Source organism: Atractosteus spatula, chromosome 13 (assembly GCF_055471065.1).
Source record: "Atractosteus spatula isolate fAtrSpa1 chromosome 13, fAtrSpa1.hap1, whole genome shotgun sequence".
NCBI classification, from domain to species: domain Eukaryota; kingdom Metazoa; phylum Chordata; class Actinopteri; order Semionotiformes; family Lepisosteidae; genus Atractosteus; species Atractosteus spatula.
This window is the reverse complement of record NC_142718.1, coordinates 32284368-32297962: the sequence shown is the minus strand read 5'-3', so window position 1 is coordinate 32297962 and position 13595 is coordinate 32284368. Positions and strand designations below refer to the sequence as shown.

Here is a 13595-nt window from a genome sequence, read left to right as displayed (position 1 = left end):
TCATCTAACCAATCAAACATAAAAACTCGGTCTTTCAGCGCCAATCCGTTGAAAGAGGCGGGCATGGTGTCTTGACGGATACAGAGTTTCTTCAATCACACAGCTAGTGTGGCCTTGAGAGCTAGGCAGGCCTCTGTATTTTTAACCAACGACGTAAGACGCCGAGTGACTGCTTAGTTTTAATTGGTTTAGAAGACTCACCAGTGCTTCCGTTTTGAAAACGTTACGGGTAAAGAACTACAATTAACTTAAGACTTTAGGTTCAATGCCCCCGTTTTTTACATATATTTCTGTGTAAAACTGTGGCTCTGGTTTAGTCTACTACAGGTGGAACTATGGTTCAACGGCTTACAGAAATGCGAAGCTAAAGGGTGTTTTTTAATGTGTTGTGGTGGCGATGTTTGAATTTCTATTGTTTGATATACGAAGATTAAGAAACTGTCGAGTCAACTCCAGTGATAATTAACGTATAGTTTTACACTTAATGAGAACAAGAAGTGGTCTTCAATTACGATTAAGGCGAGGATGCTGGTGTCCTGAAATGGCAAGACAAGGGCTTAATAAACCTCACAAGGTAAGGGTCAGTCCTCTGACGTTAAAACTTTCTCACCTAGGTGTGAAATTTGACCTTCGTTAAGCTGTTATCTGACCGTAAATACGTTTTAAGTGCTCTTGTACAAAATTGCTTTTCCCTAAATGAAATACGTAAATCTCGGTTCCAACTTTAGTTTAGAGAGGCGCCCCAGTTTGTCCATTCTTACGATGTTTGTAAATGAACGCCTTCTCATGTTTTGTTTACACTTATCCGTAACAAGGATTTTGTTCTGCAAAATCTCACAGAAAAGGTTGTGTTTTGTATTACCTAGTAAACGATGGGCTGATCACTAAAATGGGAAAAGCTTGCTCTCATGGCTGCTGCTGTTTTACTGCCAGGTAATCTCTTCAGGGAGGCTGGCTGGCTCTGTGAAGGGGCCAGTGGGGAAAAGGAGGTAAGCAGATATTTTTTTTACTGGTGTTTTAACCGCACCGTTAATTGTAAACTGTTAAAACAATATTTAAAGTTGATAATATTTTGACTGAAGAGGAACTCTTTCTGCTTCCCACTGACTTAAAAGAGGACTGAGATCATTATAATTGATCAGTCTTGATTCTTCTTATGTTCATATATTTAAAGTAGATAGTAGCAATAGTCCAAAGAATGCATGCACATTTACTCTCAAGCACATTTTGTATTCTGTACCAATTTTATAAAATGGACAACTAAAATAATGCCTAAAGCCACTGGCCATTTTAGTAATTTTTTGGTTATCCTATTGACATCAAATCTGCTCAGAGCCAATATTAAATACATGTCCATGTGTGGTGCTTTTCAGAGTGCCTGGAAGACGTGAATCAGAAGCTTCTGTCGATTCTGGTTATTCACTTTATTCCACGGACTCTGAAGATCAGGTAATACTTATTCTAACAGTGCAGGTGTCCATTTCGTTCGAGAAGACGGTGTCAATTTTAAGCAAAATAAAATCTTAAAATATCTCCCATTCAAGGTTACGACCATACATAAGGGCTTAGACCGCTGTGCTGCATTATTACAAGGTATTCTTCAAAAGGAAAAAGCAGGTAGGAGTGTCTTCATGGTTTTTAAGTTTTTGAAATTATTTTTTTCAATATCGCTTTGGTAATCCCATACTTTTGTATAAATTCCAGATGTTAAGCCTGCAAACTCAAAGCCAGGAAAAGCAGCTGCTTCAAAACCCCAGTCAAAAGTAACGTTTGGGAAGGGAGTGAATGGCAAAAGAAAGCAGCAGAGAAGGACTGTGCCAATCCCTCAAGTGCAGAAAGCAGCAGCAGCAGCAGCAGCAGCAGCAGGTAGATAATGAAAATAATAATAATTGCTTACACTTCCACTCCAAGCACTTTACAGGTAATAGGGACTCCCCTCCACCACCACCAGTATGCAGCATCCACCTGGATGATGTGATGGCAGCCGTAGTGTGCCAGAACGCTCACCACACATCAGCTATCAGTGGGGAGGAGAACAGAGTGATGAAGCCAGTTCATGGATGGGGATTATTAGGAGGCCATGATTGGTAAAGGACAATGGGAAATTTGACCAGGAATGCCAGGGTAACAGAATAGATTACTACTCTTTTCAAGAAACACCCTGGGATTTTTACAGTACAGTTTTACAGTATGTCTCCGAATATCTCCGAAGCACAGCGCCTTTTTACAGTATAGTGTCCCCGTCACTATACTGGGGCATCTGGACCCACACAGCAATCTGTATATGCACCTTTTATTTTGGTGTGTCACAAATTGTTGCAGCAGCCTTTTTCGCCTTGCATTATTGCATTGCATGACGGCGGAATTTTAGAATTCCTCACCTGGACATTTTTTTTTTCCACAGCTACTGTGATGAAGCCCTCTTTATACCCTGGATTAGAAGATAACAGATGTCTAAGCACAGTGCAAGCACCTGTTGCTCAGCCTGTGCTGGTCCCAATTGCCCAGGGTTCACTCGAGGCTCAGCTAGACCTGTCCGAAGACGTCCAAACACAAATGTCTCTGCTCAGCTGCCCTGTGCCAGGAAACCGAATCCCCACTCAACCGGCGCACAAAGGTGTGGAGTCAGACACAGCTGACCAGATTTATTTCATATTCTGTTGTCCTGTTTCCCACATTTGAGCAGTTTTAAAAGGGTTAATCGCTTTCTACTCTTTTTTGTTTTCTAGGACCACAGACTGCAACAGTATTTAACAGTCGCTTGACTACTTCCACTCCTACTTTGTCCCCTCCTCATTCTGGTAATCCGTTTTACATTCAAACTGTAAGTATTCCAAGAAATGTTATACCTTACTCACTTATTCTGTACTTTAATAACCTTTCTTAATGTTTTAACAGATAAAGAGAGGGAATCTAACTTTCTGAGTACCCTGTCTCGCAGCTTTCCAAGATTTAGTCGTAACTTGATAAATGTTTGTTTTTGATTTGTAGAACCTGTCCAATGATATGAATTGTCAAGTTACTTCACAAGGAGGGGTCGCTCACTTTCTCCAACCAATGAGGCCTGTTACTGCAGTTTCCACAGTGCAGCCTGTCAGTCTACCTCTCTTAGTGCAGCCATTAACTGCGCTCGCTGAGACTGTAGCACAGAGCATACCCCAGCCTCCGTGCAACAGTGAAACAGGTGGTGTGGGGCGGTCACCGCACGAGTCACTAAAGGATCAGGCCTTGCTGAGGCAGATCCACATGCACCTTGAGCACCGGCAGCAAGAACCCAGTACTCAACATATAGCATCGCAAACCCCACATCAAGAGCAGGCTGTTCTGTCCAGTGAAACATCAGAAGACAGCGAAGGCACCACAAGTGACGAAGACGGACTAGACACTGTAGACATTACTCCAGTGAAGGACACCAGCTGTCAGACTAGCTTTGAGAAGCAGAAGCTGTCAAGTAGAACAAAAAAGATGAGTCCAGAACAGACAGCCAAAAAAGTGAAGACTGTGAAGTATCTTCTAGGAGAACTAAAGGCCCTTGTTGCCGATCAAGGTAATAGAAAATAAAATCGGTGATTGTTCCCTCAGAAGTACCTTTTAAAATTGTAATTTAAGTGAATCTCATGTCTAAATCTTTACTCTCTAAAATTCTTTTTTTTTTTAATTTGGGCTTCCAGCTGTGGTTCTCTTGGAAATACATCAAGTTGTCTGTATGCTTTCCCTGATTGAACTGTCAAGATTTAACTGCACCAATTTATGCCTTCTCCAAAGCCTTAATTAATCTGACAAGCTGTTTGATTAGATAAGTTTTTTTTTCTATTACCTTTCCTATAGTTTGGGATTGTTATTTTGCATATGAAAAATAAGTAGATAAATCATCAATATTTCACTTTTTGCATCTCTTGGATCATTCAAACTAATCCTATTCTTACATCAATTAAAGGTTCAGTTGTGTCCCTATGAATTCTGAACAAAATCCAGCAGATATGTGGGCCTCCATGACGAGGACTGATCTACAAAGCCTGATAAATTCTGGACCTCAAGGCACAGAATTGGGAACCCTTGTGCTAAACTACTACTATCTAGTTAAACAATGGTTAAACTACTACTTCATACTGTATGGTTCCTTTGGAATGGGTCCTGCGTATAAAACTTAAAATTATTACTAATCATACAACCATGCTTTAATTTTACATCAGTTTCCAACTGTTACAGATTTTATAGATTAGCATTCAGTTACTAATTTGTGAAAGACATTAACAATTTAATGATCAATTAATGGGTTTGCTAAGCAATTTACAGATCATTTAGGAGTAAATTCATAGTACCCTTCAGTCCTCATGAACAGAGTTCTTGTCATTGAATAGATCTCCTGCTTAGCTGTGTAACATGGAAATATGTAACCTTCAAGAGTAACTGGATTTGAGCACTCCAGGAGTGTCATGCACAGGTGCACATCTTCACTCCTGGGGGATCAGAATCCACCAAGTTCTTTAAATTAGCAGGACCTGAGAATCTTTGCAAAAGTGTAAATAGGTGCAGTTAAGCTAATGACTAGCTTGACTAACTCATTCAGAATAGAGATGAAACCAAAACTCGCAGATACTGCAGCCATGCAAGAATACAACTGGTGTAGTGAATGCATTAAAGCAGAATATCATGATTGTCATTTTGGTCTGGTCCTATTTATTCTCTTTCTGTTCCCACTGTTCCTGCATCTTCCATCTTTGTGGTGTTTATGAACACCTTAGTCTTCAAGAACGACATTACTACCTGAAGCTTTTTCCGTTTGTGTTTTACAATGTTGAAGATTGATTAAAAACACAAAACCTAATTTGTGTCTTAGGCATTTTAAAGTGCAAAATCTATTCCTTTTTGCCAGATGACTCGGAGGTTCTTCGGCTAATAAGTGAAGTTGAAGAGAGCATCTCCTTGCTTCCTGTCATGGTTGGAAGTACAAACATCCAGGCTGAAATCGCTCTGGCTCTGCAGCCCCTGAGAAGTGAGAATGCACAGCTGCGGAGGTCAGAAGAAGAGATATTCAAACAGATCTTTGTAGTTCTAGCATTTATTTGAGTCAGAGTTGCAACATGGAAACTAATGCTTCCATGCTATGCATGATCTTTTCTTAAACTGTTTTATAACTACCAGAGAGAGGAAACGTAAAAGACAATTATAAAAAAACGAGTAATGTTACTAACCACGTACCAGTATCTGAATTTGATTGTTTTTACACAATTTACTAAAGTAGCACATCTTTTCTACAAGTACAGTTTTGCATATGCAAATTAAATGTTAACACTGTTACAGGAAGAGCATTTTGAAGCAGCAGAGGGATGCACAGACTAATACAGTTTTTCTACGTCTTGTAGGCGCCTAAGAATAGTGAATCAACAGCTGAAGGAGCGTGAAAGAGCAGAAAAGGAATCAAGATCTTCTGACTGCAATTTTGAGAGTAGGTCTGAATTTTCTGAATCTCGAAATGTCCATCTGATAGGATTTAACACTGCAAAAAAACAATATACAGGGTGCTTTAGATTTTTAATGCTAGTCACATCAAGGTGTCCATCTATTCCAAAGGAAGAATTCCTCCTTCGATGTGGTGACCTAACAAGGTTTCTGTTTTCTGGTCTATGCAGTAATCTCTCTGCAGTCTATGAACATGACACTACAGAGCAAACTACAGGAGTCCCAGAAGGGTTTTGAAGCACTACAGAAAAGAAATGAAGAACTCGTTCAAATAATTGAAGTCCAGCGTCAGGAAAAAAGCCTACTACTGAAGACCATCGAGAATAAAGACAAAGAATTACAAGAAAGGAGGCAAACATGTGAGGTGGACACAGCCAGGGTTAAAATGGGTAATTTGCGTTTACAGTATGTGTTATTTCTTTTGGTCTTTTTTTGCTAAAGCTGTTAAAACAGGCACTGTTTTTTTTCTTCAGATGTAGATGAAGCCTTGTCACAGATGAAGAGTTTTCAATTTAAGTTAGAGGCATCAGAGAAGGAAAACCATGTCTTGGCTGTAAGTCTTCAGCAGCGAGATGCAGAAATCAGCAGACTGCGTGATCTAACCAGGTGAGAGCACTTTTAGCATGGTAAAGATATTGCACGCTCTGAAAGAGTCTGCTTTATGGTGTGTACATTCTGTATTTGTATTTTTTGTCTTGTACTTTCATCCAATTTTAGAAGATTGTGGGTTTTTGCAGTCTGAGTGATAAATTATGCAATGATGAGTTCTAAAGATTTGCATGATGCATGAATCATGTATGTGTTGCAAATGTGATTTACAAAGCCATTTTGAATTTTCCAGGTTTGATATTTTACATTTATTGCTTTTTGCAGGACATTGATGTGGTCACTAGGTGGCATTATTTCATTTTGATTTCTAATATGTGATTCATAATAGTCTTATGTTCAAATTAATGACATTTGCAGTTTATTTAAAAGGGCTGTGTAAATGTGTGGCTTTCATTTTTTTCATTTTGTTATTTTTATTTGCACTCATCTGTTTCATGGTTGTTTTCTTTTGACAGAAGTCTTCAAGAACGTATGGCAAGACTTGTATCGGAACTTAATCTGGAAAAGAATGTCCCTAAAACCAGCACACATCTGACTAAGACTCTTTTAGATTGTTATGATTATCAGCAAAAGGCAAGCTCTGCATCTGATTCTGTCTCAAACGCAATAAACATGTATCTTAAGACTTTAGAAGCTAATCAACATTGTTTCCTTCAGGAAGGCATGCCTACTTTTTGTGACTCTAAAGAAAATGGTGGACTGTCTACTTGGAGGATTGGAGACAGCTTTGGCAATCCAGAGGAAAACTCTTCTCCGGTGAAAGCTTGTATGACAACTCCTTTATCTGAGAATGGTGTTAGTTTAGGTTCAAACAGGGAAGCAGAGCTGGACAAGACCACATATATTCCACTCAAGGAGACCGTAAAGAAGCAGCAGTACTCAAGTGATGCACCAAAGATGCCTTCTGCTCACTGCAGCAGCAACAAAAAACCATACGATTCTAAAAGAAACCCTAGTGATGACATAGTACAATGTGTTGAGCCAAAACAGCTAGACTGTGCCTTTGAAAAACTGCACATCTCAAAAGATCCATTGTCATATAGGGGAGATTCCCTACAAAGTCCAGGAAAATCTTCAAATACTCCTTCAAGTGACACTGATGGAGCATTACTAAGACCTTTGGGTAGAACAGACACTGTTGCAGGTGGTAGTAATAATCATTTCCAGCACTTTGTTCCATGTGATGAAAACAGAGGACAGGTATTTAATAGAAGATCGTCAACTTTTAATTCCACATTTTCATCATTTGACATTAGAGCTGTTGCTTCAGACTGGAGTATGAGTTCAGTTTCCACATTCAACACCCAGGATGAACAGGAGTTCAGGAATGGACTTGCTGCGCTTGATGCCAGTATAGCCAGCCTGCAGAAAACAATCCAGTCTGACCTGAAGAGATGAAACTGTTACTAGTGTATCACCATCATTTTCTTTATTTGTAGTTGTGTAAATCTGATGTGTACAAAAAAAGCTGTTTTTAAAACCACACAATGAGACATGACTTTTTCTGATGTTGATGCAAATTCCCACAATGTCCTCCAATCATTAATTTAAATGATTTTATATTTAATATATTTAAAATAAAGTGGAGAGCTTGTTTTAACATTTTTTCCTTGTGTAATCTCAATTGGAAAGGGATGCTTCAGGTGAAATGATCAGACACCAGTATTGTCAGATTACAACTAATGCCAAACTGGAACTCTGTGAATGAAGTAGTTCAGGTGGGTAGCTGCGTCAGCATGCGTAGGCTGCAAAGGAACAAGTAATAGGTTTATTCCATGCTGAAAAAAAGAAGAAAAAGAACACAACGTTTCGGCCGTGGAGCCTTCTTGTCACACCTGAAGAAGGCTCCACGGCCGAAACGTTGTGTTCTCTTTCTTCTTTTTTTCAGCATGGAATAAACCTATTACTTGTTCCTCTGTGAATGAAGTTCACTTAATACTAATTAAGAACACTTAAAGTGTTCAGTGCTGAACTCTGTAGCTTTCAAGGTATACCAGCAATCCTTATTAAGCAAAATCAAATGAAAATGAAGTCCTATTCTTAATGTTAAAAGGTAGAGAGTGACATTTAAAATTCAGCACTTAAAAAAAGGAATTAAGTGAGAAACATTTTTTCCTGAGTTACTGCAACTCTCTTGCGACATAACTCATTTTTGTTTAACTTCAAGAAATAAGAGTTAATGCTTTAAATGTTCTTCAGATCATTTATCACAAAACCATAACCCAGAGGCACATTAAGCTGTATAAAATATGCCGTGGGCTGTTACTATTACAATAGAACATGCTTTAAGGTGAAGTTCCAAAAACATGGCTGGGATACAAGCCTTAGTTATTCATGGTTGGTCTGTATGCCTTCTTTAATACAAGGCAAGTTTACAAAGCAACAGGCCAGGGCATACTTTAAGCTTTGTTAACCAGACACCTGTCATTCATGTAAATGTTTAAAACATGGTTATCAAACATGTTATCCAGAAGTACTGCATTTATTTTAGAAATCATCTGTCATATGGTAGGTTCAAAAGGGAGGTTACAATTAAAAGTGTTTTCCAGCCTCTGATGGTGAAAACTTAATCTTCATGCTGTTTAGAAAGCATTAGTACATAATTGTCTTAAACATTGTCACTTTCACTACTTGTATTAATCCAGATTTGTGCTTTACCAAGTGCACCATGGAATTTCTAAGTACTTGCAAATGTTCTCACCTTCTTCCTACAACTTTTGTAAGGGGATTCATCTTCATTATAAATTCAGAAAAAAATTAGTCCAGTACAGCATCCATTATAGAAAATATAACTATGATCTGTTTCTAAAGAAATAAAATTCTAATATACAACCCTTAGAAAGAAAAATCAAATGTCTAGGACTGTGGGACTGAGAACAAAATTAAATCACCAGATTTTTTTTCTAGAGGTCTTGTCTGGCTTGCCCTTTTTATTATTTTTTACTGAATATGGCCAGGTTCAGTTCTTTGTCAAAACAATTCACTGGCTGTTTCAAGAATTCTGACATAAGAATTCAGTAGCTTTGTTTTCCTGCTGTTTTCTGAAACTCCACATTTCCAAATTTGGTGTGAACTACTAGTTGCCAGATGTCTGGTATTTGGTCCATTGGATGTGAAAATGTACGTGTTCAACTTCAATAGGGCCTTAGCCAAAGACACTTACAAAAGTGTTAGAGAATTGTATAAATGAACCAAATTGCATGCTACTGTTAAAAAATATGGGAAATGTCTAGGGTATACAGAAGTCGAGAAATGCTACAAATTACAACAGGGTGTTCCTGCAAATCTTCTCAACTGTCATGTCCTCCACAGATTTCTCTTTTTTCCCCGTTTTGGCCACAAATGTATGCCCTTGAAATAAGAATGCTTTATTCATCCTCCTAAATGAATGAGGGTTATCAATGTTAATATTAATTCAAGTCAAAACCAGGAATGTAACCGTATGTAGAATAATTGAAATGCATCCAATTTTCAAAGAACTACAAGTGACAGGCACATGGATTTCATTTTTAGGATTTCTTTGCTAGGTGTTTCAAAATGAATCATGTCAAACTTTTAACCTTTTAGGTTTGAAAGAAATGTTAACATTCAGTTTTATTGTAATACCTCACAGGTCATCCACAATTACATTACTTCATATTCTGCTTCAAGATGTTTCACCAAGAGGAAACAAAAAACTACTCCGGCAACCTAAAATAAAAAAGAAAGGAAAAATGTTTTACAACACTGAAAGCACTGAACAAAATAGATTTTAAAAGACAAGCTTCCATGTAGGTGAGGAGCACATTTTATTATCATATTTTATCTACATCAAATGTGATTGAACAATGTAGACTGATAGTGTATTTGAGTGGTAGATAAATATTTGAGGCGGAGGCACAGTGGCATAGTATTTAGCATTGCCACCTCAGAGCGCGGAGCCATGGGGTGCTATCTGCGTGGAGTTTGTACTGTATGTTCTCCCCTTGCTTGCATGGGTTTTCTGCAGGATGCTCCAGTTACCTCCCATAGGCTAAAGACATGCTGATACAGTAGGTTAATCATCAAATTGGCCCTGATGTGAGTGTGTGCGTGTCTACCCCGTGATGGACTGGCGTCCCATCCAGGGTGTAGCCTGTCTTACACCCATTGCATGTCAAGACAGGCTCTGGCTCTCCCCTGTGACCCTGAATTGGATGAAGCCATTAGAAAATGTCTCAATGGATCAATATAGGTATTTGAGTGAAGCAATTCCAATCCAAAAAACAGCACTACTTGTAGACCTTAATAGAACAATAGGTGTTACATATTTCACCATCTGAATTCAATCAGCCAGGAATCTATTTCTAGATGTTCATTACCTGTGCAACACCAAAGCCAACTCCTATCCCTCCAATAAGGATGCTGTGCTCATGAATCCATGATCCAATCTTATCAATGCATCCCTGTGAACAAGAAACAGCACCACACCTGGCAAGTGGTTCCTGGGTTGGGAACTTCCCTCATTTCTAAACGAGCAGAGAATTGGTAGATTTACAGGAGCAGACAACTGAGGTTAACAGCAATTTTTAAAAGGAAGAAAATTTTAATACAGAAAGGCTTGCCTGTGTATAAATATTAGTTGTCTCGTTGATGGAGGTCCCACAGTGTGGTGTCTCTTTCATACAGCAGCTGTCTGGGACAGCATTTCTCAGGGTGGTGTTGAACCAGTCCGAATATATCACAGCACCGCAGCAGTGAAACTGAGGGAAGTGGAAGAAACAAAACATATAAGAATTATACTCCTGAATTGAGGCTTCATAGTCGTCAAATATCCATTTTTTAGTCAATATTTTCATTTGTTATTTCTCTTCACCACAGCTTTATTCCATCTGTACTGGGACCAGCAGTGAAGCAGAGCCATTCCAGACAGGTCCTCATGTTAGCCCATAATTTTATCATACCTAGTCAACCCACCAGCATATCTTTGTGAGGTGGGAGAATACCAAAACACCCAGAAATAAACCCATGCAAACACAGGGGAACATGCAAACTCCACACAGACAGCACCCCAGTCCACAACTAACCATAGAGTTCAGTTAAACGCTAAACAAAATGTCAGCATGTCCCACAGTCAATGTATTCATAACTGCATATATAATGGCTAGAGAAACAAAATACATTGTAAGTTCTTGAAATGTCAAACTCAATATTTCTGAAAAACCGTATCTACAGGATACTGTACCCTGGGTTCAGTTCCTGGGGTATTACAGTATGTGTGTGGGCTAAGCATGTTCTCCTTGTGACTGCATGGGTTTCCTGTTGCTTGCCAGATTAGGTTCCGACTTGCCCTGCCACCCTGTACTGTTTAGAAACTACTTGTACTGTGGATGGATGGATACATGGAACTGCAGAAAAATCTCACCTGTTTCTGCAATCTATCCACAGGTACCTTGAGATTAGGTTCAGTAGGGTAACTATGAAGAGTCTTCAAGTACAAATCCAATATGCTTTTGTGGATCTGCAGAACAAAGTTAGAATAAAACCCTGTATGAATGCTTAATTTGTAATGACTTTAAACCATGTGGCATGTTTAACTGATGGAGAAATACTTTTCTTATATTTATGAAGCTTTATTATAGCTTTATTAATTAGAAAAAAGGCACTTTTTTGTGGGAGTGGGTTTGAAAGAACAAAAGGCAACCTACTCCTTTCCTGTAAAGATACGCTGACACTCCAGCTCCTATTTCCACAATAAACATGATGAACAACACAATGGAAAACTGTAAGATAAAGAACATTACAATTACAAGTGCTGAAACCAAAAAAAAAAACGCTGTTTGTCCCTATACTGTGTAATACGTTGCACTTATTTGGTTTCCCAGCTGTTCATAGGAACTGTTTTTTCCTTGAAAATATTATACCTTCCCCTTAATGTGAAAAGATAAATAAGATTTATAATTTATTACAGCTTGCTAAAAACATACCTAATAGCTTCCTATTAGGTATGTTAAAGAGATGTATAATAGTAAAAAAAAATACATACCACTGTAATCAATTTAGTGTTCTCCCTGATTACTGAAACACAGCCAATAAAGGACAGAACAAAAATGATTATCCCAACGATGATAAGAACAACAGCAATACTAGAAGTGACTTCTGATACCACCACAGAGACATCATAGAGGTTAAGCTCCACTGAGGCACCAGCACAGATTAAGGTAAGGCCTGCAACCTACAGGGAAATGATTGTTCAGTTCATTTAATTTAACAATGCAATTTGTGATTATAAATAAATGACATCTTTATTTACCTCAAACAAAAATGAATTAGTCAAAACGGGCATAAACATTTTATATACGGTATGTTTTGCATAAGGTATTACACTTTTCTTTTGGAAAATGTTATGTTACTTACCCAGAAAAAGAAGTTTAGAAAGAGAAGTGAAATTTTTATCCACTTCAGTTTGGATATCCTATATATTTTTGCACATATCCCGGACATGACGGGCAGTGGGGCTAACTAACCTAAAGGGAACACGAAGTATTTTATGTTGTGAAAAAAATTCTACGTATATGGTCAATACATGCCCATTTGATCTTCTACTTTATATACAGGTACAGTATAACTGAAGCGAAACTGCCAAAGCATATACATATAACCATATATAGTTTCAAGAATAACTTTCTGGTATTTTTTCTGAACACATACGAATCTGCTTTAATTGGCCTTGTTTCAAAAGGCGATTTCCAGTTCGTATTTTTGGCTTTAACAAATATCTTAATGTGCAAAATAGCCGTTTGCAAGCACACCCCGTTTGTAAATCTTTTTGACAAAGAGCGATACAAAAGCAACATCTTCATGCGTCCACGCGATTTATTTTGTATGTCTTTTATACTGACTACCATGATTGACCATGCTTTAGAAACGAGATTCTTTTTATTTTTTTTTAACAAAAACATTGAAAGACTATACATTTTATTATCTAACTAGGGGGGAAAAACGCGGTCTATAACTTTACACGATTCATTCAAGGTACAGGAAAAATAAGATTAAAGATTTTGAAAAGACGATTTTTAAAGATGTTTCTCTGCCATCGTCCTTTTTATAACGAGACTTTTCTAGGGATTACATTTCAGCTGGAACAATTAACACCAAGAAATAACATGCGACATTCGTAAACTATGTTCTGTAAAATGTGTCATCACTACTTTGTTTTCTACCCTCGTCAAGAAACGCTATGGCTTGTAAACGTTTTTTTGTAAAAGTGCTAAAACTATACCTGGCAACTACAATTTGCAGAACACGATGTTGCAGCTGTGGTAAAGAAATCAACTTGTTATCACTCAGGGTATTTAGATATGATGGGCCCTGGGGGAAGTTCAAAGAAGGTGGGACCTAGAGGTTAACAATAACAGTCATGTAAGGCTAATTAACTCTATCTACAGCAAATGGGCAAAAAGAACAATTCATAAAACATTCTTATCTGTTTAATGATTCAAAGTTCAACTATTTTGGGGGTGAAAAACATTGTTTCAACAACATAGTTCACATTCCAAGCACCT

The 13595-nt window shown here is 38.0% G+C and overlaps 2 protein-coding genes across 2 annotated transcripts; one reads left to right on the top strand and one right to left on the bottom strand.

The window, feature by feature from the left end:
• The first annotated feature begins 211 nt into the window (after positions 1-211).
• Positions 212-7672, top strand: ccdc14 (coiled-coil domain containing 14). The gene is made up of 13 exons (XM_088930548.1): positions 212-574; positions 934-989; positions 1374-1449; positions 1545-1617; positions 1705-1866; positions 2405-2617; positions 2730-2824; positions 2992-3547; positions 4877-5018; positions 5367-5449; positions 5634-5852; positions 5937-6069; positions 6528-7672. Exons 1-13 carry the CDS (start codon positions 485-487, stop codon positions 7468-7470), a joined length of 2841 nt encoding a protein of 946 aa, XP_088786674.1. The 5' UTR covers positions 212-484; the 3' UTR covers positions 7471-7672.
• A 2024-nt stretch (positions 7673-9696) lies between these two features.
• Positions 9697-12534, bottom strand: LOC148822081 (CD63 antigen-like). Its single transcript, XM_088930129.1, has 7 exons — positions 12448-12534; positions 12077-12265; positions 11739-11813; positions 11456-11551; positions 10656-10793; positions 10413-10496; positions 9697-9762 (listed from the first exon to the last, which is right to left on the bottom strand). Exons 1-7 carry the CDS (start codon positions 12532-12534, stop codon positions 9697-9699), a joined length of 735 nt encoding a protein of 244 aa, XP_088786255.1.
• Between the last annotated feature and the right edge of the window lie 1061 nt (positions 12535-13595).

Bases quoted from the DNA above. Each gene is read 5' to 3' on its own strand.
- ccdc14 (XM_088930548.1), top strand. From the start codon at position 485: ATGAGAACAAGAAGTGGTCTTCAATTACGATTAAGGCGAGGATGCTGG. The intron at 575-933 runs GTAAGGGTCAGT...TTTTACTGCCAG, and splicing joins GGCTTAATAAACCTCACAAG to GTAATCTCTTCAGGGAGGCT. The intron at 2,618-2,729 runs GTGTGGAGTCAG...TTTGTTTTCTAG, and splicing joins CACTCAACCGGCGCACAAAG to GACCACAGACTGCAACAGTA.
- LOC148822081 (XM_088930129.1), bottom strand. From the start codon at position 12,534: ATGTCCGGGATATGTGCAAAAATATATAGGATATCCAAACTGAAGTGG. The intron at 10,794-11,455 runs GTGAGATTTTTC...CACTTCCCTCAG, and splicing joins TGGATAGATTGCAGAAACAG to TTTCACTGCTGCGGTGCTGT. The intron at 9,763-10,412 runs GTAATGAACATC...TTTTTATTTTAG, and splicing joins TTGGCTTTGGTGTTGCACAG to GTTGCCGGAGTAGTTTTTTG.